The sequence below is a fragment of the Heloderma suspectum genome, chromosome 2, assembly GCF_057233095.1.
Source record: "Heloderma suspectum isolate Gila_16-S chromosome 2, 16-S_ref, whole genome shotgun sequence".
NCBI lineage: Eukaryota > Metazoa > Chordata > Lepidosauria > Squamata > Helodermatidae > Heloderma > Heloderma suspectum.
Window position 1 is genome coordinate 259,038,941 of NC_139459.1, and position 19,107 is coordinate 259,058,047.

Below are 19,107 nucleotides of genomic sequence, written 5' to 3' on the forward strand. Positions count from 1 at the left end.
GATTTTCATGCCTCAATGGTAATTTAAACTTACCTTACCCACATCCAAACCTAACAATCTAGCCATTGTACCAGCAGCATTCAAGTTCACTGCCAAGCCAGTGAATAAGTTGCAAACAATCCTACTATTGCATAATTCGTACCAATGGCTTAGTTATGCAAATCTCCCACAGTTAATTTTTGGTCTGTGGTGATTCTTCTATGTGTGCTTGGTAATTCTATTAATTTGCTATTTGCAGGCCTGCAGATTTTTGGGCCCCCCAGACTTCTTTCTTACAATAAGATTCGTGCAAAGTAAAAATCTGAAAATAGGTTTAAATTCTGATGTACAGTCAGGGCCAGAAATATTGGAACAAGGATAACTGTTTTGGCAGTTGGCCTCTGTACACCACCACATTGAAGTTGAAAGGAAACACACCCAGATGGGAGCGAAGCCAGGACTTTTAGCTGTAATTCAAGGGGTTTGACAAAAGTGGGGCACTAACCATTCAGGAAGGAGAGCCAGTGGCATACACACACACCCATCATTGGTGGCTCCTAAGTAATGACACAAACCAACATTTCAACCTTAAGGATCGCCTTTAATACCTGGATGAAAATCCTTTGCAGCCAATGACTGCCTGAAGTCTGGAACCCATGGACGTGACCCAATGCTCAGTTTCCTCCCTCGAGATGCTTTGCCAGGCCTTTACTGCAGCTGCCTTCAGCTGCTGCTTGTTTGTGGGTCTTTCTGCCTTCAGTCTTGTCTTCAGTAAGTGAAAAGCATGCTCTATTGGGCTGAGATCAGGTGACTGACTTGGCCATTGAGGAACATCCAACCTCTTTGCCCGGAGAAACTCTAGGGTAGCTTTTGCTGTATGTTTTGGGTCATTATCCATCTGCATTATGAAGCAGCGTCCTATCAGTTTGGCAGCATTCGGCTGAATCTGAGCAGAAAGTATAGCCCTATACACTTCAGAATTAATCCTGCTGCTGTTCTCAGCAGTCAGGTCATCAATAAACACCAGTGACCCGGTTCCATTGGCAGCCGTGCATGCCCATGCCATAACACTGCCTCCACCATGTTTGACAGATGATGTGGTATGCTTTGGATCATGAGCTGTTCCTTCTCCATACTTTTCTCTTCCCATCATTCTGGTACAAGTTAATCTTGGTTCCATCAGTCCAAAGAATCTTATTCCAGAACTGGGCAGGCTTTTTTAGGTGTTTGCTGGCAAAGGCTAATCTGGCCTGTCTGCTCTTGAGCATTACCAGTGGTTTGCACCTTGTAAAGCCTCTGTATTTACATTCATAAAGCCGTCTCTTGATTGTAGATGTTGACAATGACATGCCTACCTCCTCCAGAGCGTTCTTGACCTGGCTAGATGTTGTGAAAGGGTTCTTCTTCACCATGGGCAGAATTCTGTGGTCATCCACTTTAATTGTCTTCCGTGGTCTTCCAGGCCTTTTGCTGTTGCTGAGCTTGCCAGTTTATTCCTTCTTTTCAGGATGTTCCAAACTGTTGTACTGGCCACTCCCACTGTTTTTGCTATCTCTCTGATGGGTTTCTTTCTCAGCCTAATGATGGCCTCCTTCACTCGCAAGGACACCTCTTTGGACCTCATGTTGGGGGTTCCAATGAACAGCTACCAAATGCAAATATAACGCTCAGAACCACCTCCAGGCCTTTTACCTGCTTGATTGGTCATGGGGTACCCAGGAAACAGGCCACACCTGGCCATGCAGCTGCTTGTCAGCCATTCGTTCCATTACTTATGAGCCACCAATGATTGGGGGGGGGGGTATGCCACTGGCTGTGCTTCCTGAATGGTTAGTGCCCCACTTTTGTCAAACCCCTTGAATTACAGCTGAAAGTCCTGACTTCGCTCCCATCTGGGTGTGTTTCCTTTCAACTTCAATGTGGTGGTGTACAGAGGCCAACTGCCAAAACAGTTATCCTTGTTCCAATATTTCTGGCCCCAACTGTATATGAAAGGAAACAGCACAGCTGTAATATCTGAATCCCTTTTCCTAAGGGGGCTTACCCTGAACTACTGGCAGTGCCTATTTTACATTTTGATTAACCTACATTACTCTAAAGACATAATTCTGGCTCACAGATAACACTAATGCATGGGTGGTTGAATTCTGGATTGTCATGATGTCTGACTGCAGCCTTGCTAACCTATGGTTAGCAAGAAAGAACCTATGGTTTGTTGTTGGGTTGTTAAAACCATGGGTTGTTATGTGTGAACATGGCTTGTTTTGCCAGGTTAGAAAGTCAGGCAAGAGCAGTAAAACAAAACAAAACCTCCTCAGCTGCGCTACATGCCAGTACTACATTGCCAGGAAGGCCTGTGGGATACAAGGACGGTGCAGGCAAAGGAGGAGGAAAACAACCCTCGGTTTGAGAAAACAAACAATGGTTCGTTGGTCTGCAAGACAAAACCAGGGTAGGGCAACAAACCATGGGTTAGCGTAAACTGCAAACCAGGTCTTTAGGGAAGGCTACTACTGGATGGCTATTTTGGGCCATTTTCATGATGAGAGTGAATGCAGAAGAAATCTTTCAAGAACTTCCTCTTAGGTTGCTATTTTGGCTGGAAGGTATTTTTTTATGAGAAATACCTGTATATTTTGTCTGAAACCTTTGAAGAGTTGAAAGCCAGCAATGAAAGGATAGGATTTTACTTAACACTACTCAAGAAACTTGAGGGCATATAGAAAGATCTTCTAGTCGAAGCAGTCACCATCCTAGATCACTTCAGTCACAAGGTTCTACTGCATAGTTATGCTTACAATTAAAAAACATTTAACAACTTAAAACACACTACTTTCCTACTATTTATAGATTTATAAAAGACAAAGCCACCAAATTCCAAGTAAAACCCAATACTATAAAATGTCCTGGTATAACCTTTACTTGTACACTGATAAACACATTAGTAAATCTTATTTGTTATTCATTAGGCAAGATCACCAGCTAGAAGCACAATGCTTTAAATGTAATCAAGGTAGAAGGAATTGTATGTTGTGTTAGATCATTGCAGCTATGTGCACAAACATCTAATTCAGTTTCCTTGACTGCTGTGCATATGGGATCTTTGTTATGGTTAAGGTCATATTACATCTATATAAATAGTACTCATGCACGGATATCAGAGTACATGTTACTATAACAACCTTCTCATTAACAGGCATAGTAGGTCACTTAAGGCCTACTTTTCCTAAATGAAAGAGAAACACCTGCTGAATACGTTTGCTGGTTGAATTGCAAGGATGATAACTAGAAAGGATTACAAAATGTTCTCAAATTCTCAAGCTAGCATCACTTTCATATAAAGCTAAACAAGGAAATGTGAGGGTAATACAAGTGATCACTTGTAATTTATAAAAAAAAAACTAGGGACTCTAAGATTCCCTCACAATAACATGTAAAAGAAGATGAAAGAACTTTACAACCACTTACTGGAAATGTTTCTTCAAAAATTGACTTGTGGAATTTACATGGATGTTTTGGGTATTAATAATACCTTTTCAAAAGATTACTTTCTGTTGGGGGATGAAAATAGTGAAGCATGAGGATTTTTTAAAGATAAAAAAGACACTAGCTGCACCAGTTTCCCTTACCCTCTACAGAACACTTCCTGCAATAAGAGTACCCCAAAAAGGCTGTTAGGAGAAAGTTAAGGAGCAGGCAACCAGAGAGTTTGCCCTGCGGCTAAACTGTGCTTCACAATAACTGAAGCCAGGATAGGGTGGGTGATGAAAAGGGCCAGCCACGTTTTTCCAAAAGTCATTCGGAAGTGAGAATATTTTTCCCTACCAACCCTGGGTCAAACCTGTAACTGCTCTGAGTACATGCTGTAGGACAGGCAGGGCCAGCCCTACCATATGGCAGAGTGAGGCAGTTGCCTCAGACATCATATTTTGGGTGTCATGAAAGGGCAGCACATACTTACTTTGTTCTTTGTTCTTCTACTGCCAGGATGGGGAGAGGTGCTTATAGGATTTTCTGCCTCACTTCCCAAAGTATCTGGGCTGGCTTTGGATACTAGGCACTTTAACTTGGGTAGGTGAGTGAGGTGCCATTTGCTGCTCTGCCTCAGGCAGCAAAATGTCTTGGACTGGCCCTGAGGATGGATGGGGAAGGTGCAGTCCCCCAGATGTTGTAGGACTGCAGCTCCTATCATCCCTCACCATTGGTTATTCTGGCTAGGGCTGATTAGAGTTGCAGTCCACCAACACTGGATGGGCCACACATTCCTCACCCCTTCTGTAGAGAATCTCTGCCAGAGACCTACTGCCAGAGTAAACAACAATGGGTGAGACGGACATCTAGACTGACCCTGGTATTAGGCAGTTTTCTATGTTCTTTTGGAATTTGACAGAATGCATGTTCCACACCTGACAACAACTCACAGGTGAGCTCACTCTGCTCCTGGTACCAGCAGGAAAGAACAATCTCATTGCCTAAAATGGGAGCTGGCCTCTAGCTGGTTAGATGCACTGTATACAAAAGCATGTGGAATAGTAGCCCAACAGCCCTTTCTCCACCGAAAAGAGAGATGCTTGGAAGCATAGGCCACTTAACCCTTCCCCTGCCTAGTTTTTGCACTCCAAATTGGCCCCTTCCCCAACTGTGGTTTCCAATACCCTCACATCTGCATTCGGAATACTGTGTATATGGGGGCGGGGGGAAGCCTCTACAAAGGACTTCAATTTAAGACACAGAAATAGTGGGTTAGAAAAAGGTTCAGTACTCTTCACCACCGCCTTTCTGTTACCTGCCATCCCTTCCTGAAGCAGCTTTCAAACCGGCAGAGGGGCTGTTAGGCTACTGTTACTCACAGTGCAACACCTGCATCTCTTGCAAACCCATAGAAACAAGGATCTTGCACTGTTTTGCATAAAATCTTCCTCTTCTATAAAATTATGTTTCCTTTCCACATACAGTACTAAAGCCTTGTTTGTATGATACTCTGTTGTTTAAAAGTATATATTAATGATAACAGTAGTATTTTGTAGTCCAGCACATCTGGAGGGCACCAGTTTGGGAAAGGATACTTTATGGGGATCCCTTTCTGCATGTATGCTGTACCTCACATGGGGAAGGATCAGGTCCATTGAAATATAAAGCCAGCATACAGCAAATGCTTGCAGATGTATGTGCCATACAGCAGCTTTTCCCACCCTACTGCCCTCCAGATGTGGTGGCATAAAACTTCCTGGAGATGATGGGAGTTGTAGTCTTAAGGCATCTGGACCAGATTGGGGAAGGCTGTCAAAGAATTATGGATCAGGAAGCCTGGATGAATAGGCTTCCTGTGGAGGGCAGACCTAACAGAAAACTTTAGTTTGCTGCTGTGTACCGTGTGAAAGCAACCCTCCAAGTCCAGAAGCTAGTCTTCAGGTGCAGACAAAAACAGGTCTTTTGGATACTTAGAACAATCAGCTGCCAGATAGCGTCCACTCTCCTATCAATGATCAAGTCACACCGAGGTTAGTGTTTGCCTGATTGTTGCACAATTTTGACCTTTCCTAATAACAAATGTAATATATACCCAACCACTCTGGGACATAAAGGATTGGATCCAGATTTAAGCTGGTTCAGCTGTGCTGGTGGAAGTGGACTTCCCTGCCCCCTCTTCCCAGGCACCACCTTCAGCTGCTTGAAAATGCTACACAGAGAGTTGGGAGATTCTGCTGAATGGGGTGAGCTGTGGTGTGAAGCAGGAGTGGGAGATCCCCCACGAGTGGGCAGAGGGCTCCACCGGAGGAAGATCCCGTCCTCTTGCGGAAGACAAATCCTGGATACGACCCCAGATGTTAAGAAATTAAAATCTGGAACCTCAGCAGACACCAGGCCCAGCACCAGCACACTGCATCCTTGTGCAAACACCAGGACCCGTGCAGAGCCCAGTCTGCCCTTGCCCTTGACCCAGCACTCTGTGCTAGTGCCACCATTTTTATTCCTCCACAATGCCATGTCATATAGTCCGGTTCTCCAGGGGATGGAGGCCGTGCTCTTTTCACTACTGCTTCCAAGCCACCTTGCAGCAGCACTTGTACGAGTGCTGAGCTCACACAGCTGGACTGACCAACTTCATTCCCGCACAATGGAATCAATGTTCCTTCACAGCCCTCAAAGTCACGTTCACCCAATGTAAATTTTTGATAGTAGACTCAGGACAGCGAGAAGAATGTCCACCATCACACAGTGCATTTGTGGATCTCAGTGCCACAAGATTTAGTGGCTGCTGGCTTAAATGGCTTTGTAGGAAGAGGAGACAAATTCATGGAAGGCAGTTCTATCAGTGGTGATTAACCAGGTATTGGCAGCCAATGAGGTGGGGCAGGAAAGCTTATGCCCTGCTTATGGGCTTTCCAGAAGCATCTGGCTCGCCATTGTTAGAAAGAAGATTCTGGACTAATAGATCTTGGTTCTAACCCAACAAAATTCTTCTGTTCTTGTGATATTAAATTTGATTCCATTTTTCCTGAATGAGCCAAAAGTTGATACATGGAGGGAGCGATCCTATGGCCGCTAGTCAGTGGCTAGACGGCCATAGCATATGTGGTTTTCCGGGAACTGACCTCAGGGCCCATGCTCCGAGGTCAGTTCCCGGAGAACCGACCTCCCCCACCCCTTCTGCGCTGCCTCGCAGGCAGCACAGAATGGACCCGCATGCTCTGCTCGGAAGAGGAGTGCAGAGCAGCCAAAATGGGGCGTTCCGTGGCGGGGAAGGCGAAAATGCCGATACGACACATCCTGTGTCGTCCGGCAGCCTCCGCGCCAGCTCTGCCTTCCCATGGCTAGGCAGCTGAAGTCAGCTGTCCAGCTGCAAATGCAGGGCAGGAGAAGCACAGAGGGAATGATCCCCTCCGTGCTTCTCCTGCCCTGCATTGGATAGGCGGTTGCCTCTGAGTTTGGAGGCAGTCGCCTATCCCCATAGTATTGAGCCCTAAGGCTGCAATCCCAGACACACTTACCTAGGAGAAAGTCCCATTAAACTCAATGGAACTTACTTCCAAATAGGCATGCATAGGATTCCACTGAAAATCTTCAAAGTATACCTAAACCCAGCAAGTATAAGGCAGGGCTTGGTAACAGGCAAAAGAGGGAAAATAGGTGGAATAGTATTACCTGGACAACTGCAGAAGCTGCTGTTTTTTCAGTACATACTTCAGATCAGCTCTCTCCTTTAACTTAACTTCAAAGGCAGCCTTCCTCAACCTAGTGCTCTCCCGATGTGTGGGATTACAACTCCCATCATCCCCAGGCAGCATGGCTGGCACATCTGGAGGATACCAGGTTGGAGAATGCTGTTTTTATGGTATGACTGTTATCTGCCTACACAGCCCCTTAAAAAAAAAACTTTTCTCAAGTAAGCATTTCCAGCTCCAGGAGACAATTTATGCTTGCCTCAGTGTTAAATTTATCAACTATATTTTCATCCTGTCCTTTCTCCAAGGAGCTCAGGGTAATGTACCTTGTTGTTGTCCCCCACACACACCTTTTCTATTTTATCCTCACAACAGTCCTGAGAGGTAGGCTAAATTGAGAGGGAGCGCCTGGCCCAAGGTCACCCAGTAATCCTCATGGTTAAGTGGGGATTTGACCCAGGTGCCACCTCAGTCTTCAGTCTGAAAAAGACATAGTAATTATATTTTAATTATTCAAAAACATGTATTTATTCATTTGCTAAAATCAGTCGTTTTCATTATTACATTTGTTTTCATTATTCCCATTCCTTTTCCGTTTCCCTTCACTTTCAATAGGAGACTCAGCTGCTCTTCTGTTGCCTGTAACTTCTGTTTTCATGCCAATTTGCATGAAGGTTTCAGGCATACTACTATCCCTCCAAGAATCAAATCTTCCAAATTTCAGGCAGGTGGTGGTGGTGGGGGGATTGTCCTATTTGTTTAAAAATGGCATAGGCACACAGTCTGACTACTGTCTAAGCTAACTGTAGATGTGACTAAAAACGTGGCAGAGTGGTGCCCACGTGGGGAGACTGGGCACCAGGTTTCAGCAGATCACAGAAGGGGCCATAGCAATCCAGGGAGAAAGGAAGCAACCAGGCTTCTGAAGCTGGCACACTGATCACTCCAGTGAGAGAAGAGGCAAGCAAGACAGACTTTGGGAAAAAGGAAGGCTTTGATGGGCATGACGAACCCTTGAGATCAGCAGTGTGAGTGGCGTTCACTTTATCTCAAAGGGTAGTATAAGATATTTTCAGGAATACTAGCTGTTCCACCAACTCAGGTGCTAGCAGCGTCAAGGTGACCCCAGTCATTGAGAACACTCAATTACTTTGCATGTTGGTTGGTGGGCAGGATAGTAGCTCCTGGGCCCTAATGGCTATGTCTAGCCTGACCTGCACCTTGTAAGCCCAGCAAATCAAAGGCTCTGTTTGATGAGGCCCACCCAATAGAGGGTGGAGAGCATGGTGACCCACTATCCAATTGCTATGATACTGTCACACGAATAGCATCTGCCGATGTAGCCTGCCCTCCAGAGGTCCAGCCGGAATAGTCTGGCAGGGATGCTGCTGCTTGTGGGACTGGTACTAGGCATGCCATCCTCTGCCTTCCATGTGCCCTCCTCCTCTACAGCAGAGATCCTCTATACTAGTTCATCCTTCCAACAGAGGAAGGAATTCACCTCAAGTGTCACACTCCCCTTCAGCCTTGAGCTGCACATGGCGGCTGGCATGTACTCCTGCTCTGCAAGTTGCTGCAGCTGTATATCTATCCAAGTAGGGCCGCCACCTGTGGCAGAAGCCTAGCCCTCCACTGCTAAGGTAATCACTAAAGGGGTGATTTGCCCAAGGGTGGCAATGAGACATCCTCAGTACTGTCATCATGACATTCTCTAAATGGCTTAAGGGCCATCACCATCTGTGACAAAGTAAGGCACAGGTCCCTACACAGTGATCTCGCCATCCCAGTATCGTCTACCTGTACCATCTTGTGAGGAGCGTCCTGCTGCTCCATCAGCCTCTGCATCATGTTGTGTCCATGACCTGCGCAAGGTGGTGCCATGTACTTTTCTGTTAATAGGTAATGACTCTTCATGTTGCAGCTGAAGCGCCCCATAATCTTCCCAATTGTCTCATTAAGATTAATAAAGTTACTGGCATCCTTATCTGCACCACCAAAGTCCTTGGGTACTCCTCACTATGAGATGAAGGATGTAGGCAACAAAGGAGATGCTCACAAAGCCAACACCCCTCATCACATATCGCTGCCACCATCTGTTACCATGAAGTCCCTGGTGTCAGTTATTTCCTCAGCTAGCCACCCCTCCACCATGTGACTCAAAGCCTCCAATATGTAGGCAAATGTATGGGTTTTGTCAAGAACCTGGGCACTGAGCACAGCCCTCCTGCAACCTGTCAAGACTCCGTGCAGCTGCCAGTGTTCTGCTCTAGTGCCTCCTCTGCCTGTCACCACTGAGCAGTGAGAGCCTGGTAGGCATGCTGTACACTTTGGCTGCTCCAGATGCTAGCTGTGAAGTGCACAGTATACCTCTCTGCTCTAACCAACTGAGCTTTATCCCTAGCTGCCTGGTACAAGGATGGTGCATTCGACTAGTGTGGTGCATGTTGGAATCTTGAACCTGGGGAAGGGCTGCTGCACCAGACCCCATCCCTATTTCCAGAAGGGGTTTTCATGCCTGACGATCAAAGGAGAGGGGGATAAGAGTCTTTAGTATCTTCTTTAATCTGAATTGAGATATATACATTTCTAAAACCTTCTAAAATGAGTATCTAGTATAAAAACAGAAGCGATGCTTCTTGCAGTATCCAGATTAGTCTTCCATGTAAGTTAATTGTATGGCATAGCGAAATTCTGGAATCTCCTCTCATAGGCACTAGTGCTGATTCTAAAAAAAAAAGAAGTGTACAGTAGAAGTCAGTTAAATCTTTCAGTCACATCTAACTGAAATATGGAAATGCTCCCAATAAATGTTTAGTTTATTCATGCATTATGTAAGGAGATTCAACTACAGGATGTGATAATTCTAAAAGCTCTTCGTTCATACTGCACCTCCTGGCAGCTAAGTAAAGCCTTAATCCCAGTTTACTCACCCATAAGATACTCTAAAAAGAGTCATTTAAAAAAAATCCAGACTGATTCACACAACTATTTCAGCCCATGGCAACCAGGGGAAAATAGAAGCTAGTGCTGTATTCCAGCTGCTACAGAGTCTTGTCAGGCTAGTTGAAGGTATGTAGTAGCATAGCAAAAGCTAAATTCAGTCAGTGAGATAATGTGCACACAAGCATCTTTTATATAATAAATCATAGCATGGCTTAAGTAGGTGGAAGTTAACACTAGCTACTCCCTGTGGCTACTATATACTGTAATCATTATTATGTGTGAATGAGGCCTTACATGCAGCACTATCACGTGTTAGTGTTACTAAGACAAAACCTTTATAGAAGATAGCATATCAGTAATACCTGCCATATTACATGATTCTGATAGTGTTTCTGACACTTTTAAACATAAATCAAAGAGCCTTTCACCTCTTCTACTGTATGTTTAACATAATACCGCATAATGTCCACAGGGGCAACTTTCCATAATGTTTAAAGCTGTAGCAGTGCTACACATAATCAAAAAGCGATATAGATGTCATGGAACTGCAATATTAGCTGAAAAGTCCACATTCTGTGAATAGTTAAAAACTGAGCTAGTGGAATGGAGCTTAAGAAAAGTGACAACAGCCAACATATGGGCATTGGGAGCCAGAGACACGGAGCCCAGAAGTAAGAGGAAGTCAGGGATTTTGGGAGCCCCATTCACTTGTTTCTAGATTTCTCAAGTTTTCCCTAAAGCTGCATGCATGTATTCAGACTTTCCACTGCAACCATGAAAGATAGAATGTTTAGTTTATAATGGCAGCAGGCTCCATAAGTAAACAGTCTTTAAGGAAATAAAAGAAGGGAGGTTGTATCCAATGGTGGCTTTGCACTAGCAGAAAACACTTATGCAAGGGAATGTTGTTTCCGATCCCTCCAACTGCTGCTTTCTGTGCCATATCCCATACTGTGCCATATCCCTCTAGCCAGATGGCCCCCCATCCCTGAGGAGCAGCTTTTCATTGGGCACCAGGGGCTGGGGGGGGGGGGCAGGAAAGCAGTGAAAACTGGATGCCCTAAGTTGCATGAATGCAGGTGCTTTCAGCTAGTACAAAGCCTCCTTTGGATACAACCCAATTATTTTATTTTGGTAATTAGATACCACCACCCAACGTAAACTGCTTGCAAGAAAACAGTTTTTCCAAAGTACTATAACACAGAGACAGCTGGGTCACCTTTGGAGAGCTACAATAGCAGAGAGAGACAGGCAAAGAAGACCTCAGAGCCCGCTCTGGCTGCACTCCCCCAGGGCCATCTACCATCAACTGTCCACTGGGAAGGATTCCAGGAGAAAGGGAGGTAGAGGAGAAAGACACCAGACACCTGCTCCCGTTCCAGTTGGATTCTCCCCACCCCAAGACCATCTTCCACCAATTGTCTGGAGGACAAGACCCTATTTTTGTGATTTTATTATTTTTATCTTACTTGTAAGCCACCTTGGTAAGATTTGTATTTTGAAAGATGGCATATAAATTGCTTTAATCAATAAATACTCAACACAGGATCACAACATTCTTCTCTTCCACTGAATTAATCCTGTGTATTACAGATCCTGCAAGAGGAGTCACACATGCACATGTAACTTATTTTAATGTTTTCAGAATTGGGTTGCTTCAGCATTTCAATTATCCTCTCCCCAAGAACATTTACCTTTTTCATTAATTCATCACGGGTAGTGAAATGGGGTGCATCTTCAACTTCAATCCCCTCAGCCATTTCTGTTACCTTGTCCAAGAGATCTTTGTTATAGCTGTATAATAAAAACAAGAGTTAATGAGGTATACAATATTCTACTACATTAACCATGTTCATCTACTTACGGTGCAATCCTACACACTCTTATCTGGGATCAAGTCCCATTGAACACAGTGGGGCTTACTTCTGAGTAGAGACCTATACAATTGCACTGTTAAGTGAGAACTGTTTATACATTCTCAAAATTCACAAATATTTTCAAAAAAGTTTAGTCCTTGTAGTTTTAGAAGCTGAGATTCTAAAAGCAGCAGAAACATCCAGAGCACAGGGGAAGAGACTAAAACCACCACCGTTGTCTCTGTGGGAGCCTCGAGAACTTCACCAGCATGAGAGAGTGGCACATGGAAGAGATCAGCTGCTGCAGGCTGTAATAACCTGGCTGCTATTTTCTGAACTTTGTTTTCCTGGCATAGCTGTTGCAGTTTGTAGTGTTTATTAAAGCCTTAATGTATAGGAAAGATTTAGTTAATTTGGCTCTGGTTTACACACTACTGAAAGAGAACAACTGATATTGTATTGCAATGTTTGATTTTGTTTATTCTGTAATTAATCTGAAATGTTATGTTCGTATCAATGAAATGAGTTGTTTATGATTGTAATGAGATCCTATTATGCTTTTTTATTGTTGTATTGCTGTTTGTTTTATTGTTGTATTGCTTTAGGCACTTCTTGTGGAAAAGCAGCATATAAATTAGATGAGATTGCAAGTTAAATTAATGGCAAAAGCCTAAAGGCGAAGATGGGGAAAATTGGGTTCTAGACCAGTTCATTAAAAAACATAGCATAAACCTGATACCCGTATTAAGGTGGTAGGCAAAATACAGGCAGTACACAACATTCAAGTTAATTTTCTTCTGCTTAAGGATCTGTGACTGATTTAAGAATCTGAGTTTTCCTCCTTTTCATAAAAAAAGTGATCAGTCTTAAGGATTTTACTTGAAAAACGAGGTGGCAGCGAGTTCAAAAGTTAAAGCCTCAGATTTACTCTATTTTTAAAATTTCTGTTTGTAACAACCAACTGTCCTGTGAGTAGAAGACGAAGAAGTAGCCAACAAGGCAAACCGTCATTACCACCTTCTTTTACTGCTGCTACTTCACCAAGCTGGGACTGGGTCCCTCCTCTTCTCATAGAGGCCATTACAGCCAACCATAAAGGGCTATAAAACAGAAGAGGAAAAAGTGAACTGCTATTATCTCTACCTCTTTAAAAACAGTCTACTGTTTTAGTGACATATTATTGTTCTTATTGACCTATTAAGAGTAGGACAAAAATGCTTGAAATAAGAAAATACACTGTACGAAGCATATTTCGACAAGCATCCTGTTTCTTGTGTTAACGGTATCAGGGTTCTTCAGAATGCAAGTGCATCTCATCATTAAATAAGCCTAGAACAGATTCCTGAAGCATGAGGTGTGCATATACACCGTTCATCCTTCAAGGGAAATAATATTCCAGCTAAGGTTGTAGTCCTAAGGTTGCACACTTACCTGAGAGTAAACTCCACTGAACACCACAAGACTTACTTCTGAGTGAAGATGGATAAAACTGTGTTTTATCTGAGCTTCTTCCAAGATTCATGCCATAGAGCAGGCCCATATAGCAAACACACACTACCACAAGCCACATAATTTGCATGGACCAGAACATCTGCATGAACTCCTGCTCATAATACTTTTCTGAAGCGACTCTTTATGAGAGCCAGTTCACCATCCTTGAATTATAGGGAGAGCCTGCCGAGTTAGAATTCATCAACAGGTTTAACTCTATTGCTAGAGGCTTGAATCAGGATAATAGATTTTTTATCACACTGATAACTGACTTACAAGCACCAGGATATTTGCGTTATCAGCAACTGCTGCAATGTAAATTACCGCTGTTAATAATGTGATTGTCACCACCAGGGGCATTGCTAGGGTCTTAAAAAATCCAGGGCACAGGCCCATAACACACATTTGCGCATACACACACACACACACACACATGTCTAAGCGCATGTCTAATATGTGTGTGTATGTGGGGTGCGTGCATGCAGCATGCTTGCATGTGTGTACAGACTACATAAATACATAAGAAGTGTGCACTGACCCCCCCACCCCACTTCAACTCAGACCCTGATTCAGAATTTTGGAAAACAGCCCACTTCTGCTCTGGCCAATTTGTAGTTGGACCACTTCAGCTCAGCACCAAACCTGAGTCAAGGTTTTGAAGAATGAGCCCTTCTGCTTCCTGTTGACTAACATGGGAGATTAGAAAAAAAGGTAACTTTTTTCTCTTGGTCAGAACTGGATAATTTCAGGCATAGTAGCCCTCTAGAAGGGGATTACATCTGCCCAATCAGAAAAATAGGTGCAGGGTTTACATTTTGATTTTCTTTTAAAGGGAACTGCCAATAACATTTTAATTCCTTGGAAGAATTGGATAAAAATTTCAGGATTCATTGCCAGAGGAGATCATGTCTGCCAAATTTCAGAATGATAGCCACAAGGGCTTTTGTGCAAGGGTGGCCTTGACTTTTTGAGGTCTCCAAAAGAGGACATACTTTTCTCCCTATGCTCCTTATGGGCCATTGTTCTGAAAGTTACAGACAGCCTACAGTTGTCCCTAAGTAAGAAACCGGCAAAGTTTCAGAAGGATAGGTGCAACAGTTCATGTGGAAGGGGAGTTCTCCAGTTTGGAGGAGGGAGTGATTTGCTTTCCCTTACATTCACCCCTTCCCCAGTAGTTTTTGGGTAAATTTGTATGAAAATGCACAGGTCATTCAGGTGTCCCCCAGGCAAGAAACCTGCAAAGTTTCTGAAGGATATACATGCATTCTAATTTAGAATTACTAGAATTTATTTACATTTCACCAATGTTAGCAGCAGGGGTACATGGGTGGGAAGGTGCTATTGCACTCATGTCCTGCTTGTGGGTTTCCAATGGGCATCTAGTTGGCCACTGTGTGAACAGAATGCTGGACTACATGGAGCTTGGTCTGATGCAGCACGGCTCTTCTTATGTTCTTAAACAGAGATTGCCTCTGAGCATGTGCAGAATGTTCTTCTTTCACCACTGAGCATTTGCATTCTCCTTCTACTCCTTCATGCAACCATGCCTCCTCATCCTACCATCCTCCAGAACCTTTCATAAAAACAGATGTCTTGTTTTGTGCAACTCCTCTCTATGCACAAACTCTCATTGTATCTTCCTCCCCATAACTTCATTTGTGCCAAGACTTCACCAGGATTCAGCCAATGAGTCTGTTTTCAAAACTAGGGCTAAGTTATGGAGAAACTCTGAGCATGCACTAAGTGCCTTTCCCTCACCACTGAAGCTAGAGTTCATGTGAAAAAACAACAACCCCATAACCCACAAATGACAAAACATGCATAGGACTGAGCTGAAAGGGTAGTCAATTCATTAGACAGAATTGGGTAGGCACAGTATTAAGCCTGCAGTACCATGCTCACAACTCAGGGCTTATTTCTGAGTAAACATGCAGAACATCAAGATGCAAACCTCCCTGCAAAAGTAACTTGTGCTGGAATCCTATGCACACTTTCCTGAGGGTAAGCCTCATTAAACATAATGGGACGTCTCAGTAGGCATACATATGACTGCATAAATTAGCAAAATTTATCTCCCCTCCACTTAAAAAACCAAAAACTCCTATTTTTATTAAAGCTTTCTGTTCAGAGGAACACAGGAAGCTGCCAGTCAGAGCCTGGGCCCATCTAGCGCAGTATCGTTGACACTGACTGGCAGCAGCGGCTCTCCAGGGTTTCAGGCAGGAGTCTTTCCTAGCCCTACCTGGAGATGCTGGAGATTGAACCTGCATGCCCAGCATGTGCTCTACCACTGAGCTACAACCCTTCCTATTGCTGGATAATGGCAACTGACAAACAAAACAGCCCCAGATTTGTTTCTCTGCAACCATGTGAGCCCACTTTTCTCAAAGGCTTGAGTGAGAAGGAGAAAAACCAACCCTCTTGTCTGTTTGTATAAAGTCAAATACAGTTCAGAACTTCTCTTGCCCACTGAAGAGAATTCTCTTTAAGAATTCCCCAAGTTATGCTCTGGGTGGAATAAAGAAGAGAGAGAAAGGATAGGGGAGGGGAGGAGAAAAGAATGGTGACTGGAAATGTGTGCAGGGGTGGGAAGTAAAGAGAATTCCCTAAGCCAAGTGGCTCCTTTCAGAGAGGTAGTACTTCAGAGGAATTTAGGAGGCTGTGCAGGGATTGTAAGGATTGCATGTACTTAATTGAACTTTATAAGGTGAGGTGGCTGAGGGCTTTTTCTAGCTTTTTTAAAACTGTAGAACCTATTTAAAAGCCCCAGCAGTTTTTCGATCATGACACCACATAGTCCTAACCCTCCCTTTGGGACTGAGTCCTACAGCTATTTAGGAGAACTTAAAGTGGAGGGGGAGACAGAAGTTTGTGGAGGCTGATTGGATCCTTTGATGTACTGAAGCTACTAAACTTCTGCAGAAGCCAAAGGTTCCAGTTTGGGGCAGTAAAATCAGATGCTGTGTGAAATATTGGTATTTCACATGGAGCTCTTCCTTCTCTTCCTTCTCCCTCTTCAAAATTTCATTGCAGGCAAGCTCACAACAGTGGGCATGTAAGAGCAGAAAAGTAGCGAGAGAGAAGTTTTTTGCACCCCAAAAAAACCCTACACCAGAGATTAAGGATAGTGACCTCCTAATGGTCACCTTAAACACCTTCTGATTAGGATCTCTAATCCCCTGGGTGACTTGACAGTTTTTACTTTTTGTTTTAAACTTTGAGAAAAGGAAACTTTACACATGGCTAGTGCAAAAGCCACTGGACCTAACTGTCTGAAATTTGGTAGGTTCGGTCAGCTCCACAGGGCCTGCCAGGTCCCCAAATTCCATAAATTCATGCGTAAGTACAAAAAAATTATAGCTCTTTGTTTTGACACATTTTCTTGAAAATAGCAAATTTTACCTGTGACTAGCACAAAAACCACTGGACCTAACTGCCTGAAATTTGGCAGAATCAATCAGTTCCATGGGGGCTAACAAGCCTCCAGATGTCATGTAGTTATCATACAAACTAAAAAAAGATATGGCCGTTTTTGGTTTCCAATGCAAGTCAATGGGAAAGTGTAAAAAAAAAAAAAAAAGGCAACTAGGACAGCTCAAAAGATCTGGGGCCCAGCTCAAAAAGATCCAGGGCCCGTGCCCAGGTGAGCCGCTGTCCAATGACACCCCTGGTCACCACCAGGGCTTCCTGCATTTAGTTTCCTTCTGACCTCACCCTTGAAAATTCTATCCCTCCACTGCCCCCCAGGTACCATCACTACCACCATACATATTGTACATAAACCAGAAATTCTCCATAATACGCCATTGATGAAGTGGATTATAGTCCACAAAACTGTACGCCGGAATAAACTTGTTAGTCTTTCAGGTGCCACGAGACTCTTTGTTGTTTTTAATTACCTGCTTCAATTAAAGAACGAGAGAGGTAGCCGTATACCAGGAAACACAACAAAGAATGAGATGCTAGAGCTTTTTAAGTTGCCACAAGCCTCTTTGTTGTCTAGGAAGAAGCACGGGTGCTTGTGGTACGGCTACTTTTTATTTCCAGGTGAGCTTATTTCCCATTCACTGCTGTGTCACAGGCAAGAATACAACCCGTGGAACTGCTTGTTGCATTTATATCCCACCTCTCCTCCGAGGAGCCCAAGGTGGCATACGTGATCCTCTTCCTCCTCTCCATTTTATTCTCACAACAGCCCCGCAAGGTAGGTTAGGCTGAGAGTCAGTGTCTGGCCCAAAGCCACCCGCTGAAGTTCATGGCTGAGTGGGGCCTAGCCTGAGTCCCAGCCCAACACTCTAACCACTGCACCGCACTATTGCCTAGCTTGCAAAGGCAGGAGCGTCAAGAGGGGGCGCTTCACCTAGCGAATTTCAGGCTGTGGCGCAACCGCTGGAAGGAAGGGCGGAGCAAAAACACGGGGCAACCTCGGCGCGCCTCCGAGGAAGGAGAGCGCAGAAGGGCGAAGGACAGGGGCGGGCTACGCCGGAGGGAGAGGGGCGGTACCTGCATCCCAGGAAGAGGTGATTGGCCCAGACCATAGAGAGCGAGAGCAGCTGATCCATGCGCAGCGGCGAGAGCGCCTCCCCGTCCGCCGGCGGGGCGTTGCGCACGATGAAGGCGCGCCGCGCCTGCCAGTGCTTCTCGTTCTCCGAGTAGGCGCGGAACCGCTCGGGGAACTCGGCCTCGGCCACCACCTCGTCGTCGTCTCCTCTCACCATCCCTCTCGCCGTCCCGTACGGCCCGCCAGAAAAGGGGGCAAAGAAAAACGGGGCGGGGGGTCGGAAATGACGCTCATAACGGCGCGGCTGTTGAGGGAGGGGAGAACGCGGGAGAGCGACGTCGCCGCTCTGCCCTGCACCCTCTACTGCCCTGGTGGTCACAGCGCGGCGCCGGCGGCCGAGTTCCCTGGGGCTCTCCCGCTCAGTGATGCGCATGTGCACAGGGACCGCGCTGGGGCATCGTCCGTGGTTCTTGCTTGCCAGACATTAGGGGATCGCGCTACGACTAAGATGAGACCACCTTCACCATCCTAGGTTAACGCACCGCTTCCCAACCTCCTCCTGGGCCCACGTTTGTGGCAGTTCCGCAGCCACGCCTGGCGCCGTCCTGGCGTTCTTCATAAGGCCTGGCAGCCCGCTTCCCGCTCTTGTTGCAAAACATCTCGTTGCCCGCTGAGTGGGAAGCGGGCAGGGTGGCTCTGGCGTCGCGCTCCAAAATTGCCCACATCCTTATCTGAAGTCCACCGCCTCTGTTCCTGCGACCCATTACTGATCAAGCAAGAACTCGCAGGATGCCCGGTCTGCTGGGTTCCTGCCCTCTATTTGACTCAAAGTACACCGTAAGGTGGGGTTTGTGTTTGATTGCGCCAACGCCCCCAAAGCCTCTCGGGAAAGGAGCACATGAGTTTAGCAGCCCCATCCTTCTTCCTAAAGTGGCGAATCCTAGGCAGGACTTACTTCGGAGTAAGCCCCATAAAACTCAGTGCGATTTACGTCTGAATATATGCCTATGCCTAATTAACCGTCCGAAGGAGTTATACAGAATCTTGATGCAAATTTAACTATTAAAAAGCTGCACGTGCTTGGGTTTGCATACCTTCCAGGATCTATCCACTCTGCAAGCCACTCTATACGTGAGATTAATCGGACAGAAACAGTGTACTCTCTAAAGGC

The 19,107-nt window shown here is 45.1% G+C and overlaps 1 protein-coding gene across 2 annotated transcripts; it reads right to left on the reverse strand.

The window, feature by feature from the left end:
• Positions 1-7,638: 7,638 nt before the first annotated feature.
• On the reverse strand, positions 7,639-18,189 carry XTBD1 (XRN2 binding domain containing 1). Of its 2 annotated transcripts, XM_084838918.1 has the most exons (3): positions 17,939-18,189; positions 11,783-11,882; positions 7,639-9,870 (listed from the first exon to the last, which is right to left on the reverse strand). In XM_084838918.1, exons 1-3 carry the CDS (start codon positions 18,151-18,153, stop codon positions 9,859-9,861), a joined length of 327 nt encoding a protein of 108 aa, XP_084695044.1. In that variant the 5' UTR covers positions 18,154-18,189; the 3' UTR covers positions 7,639-9,858. The 2 variants fall into 2 exon arrangements, with proteins under 2 accessions (XP_084695044.1, XP_084695043.1); XM_084838917.1 differs by lacking the exon at positions 7,639-9,870 and having other exon boundaries at positions 11,573-11,882.
• Between the last annotated feature and the right edge of the window lie 918 nt (positions 18,190-19,107).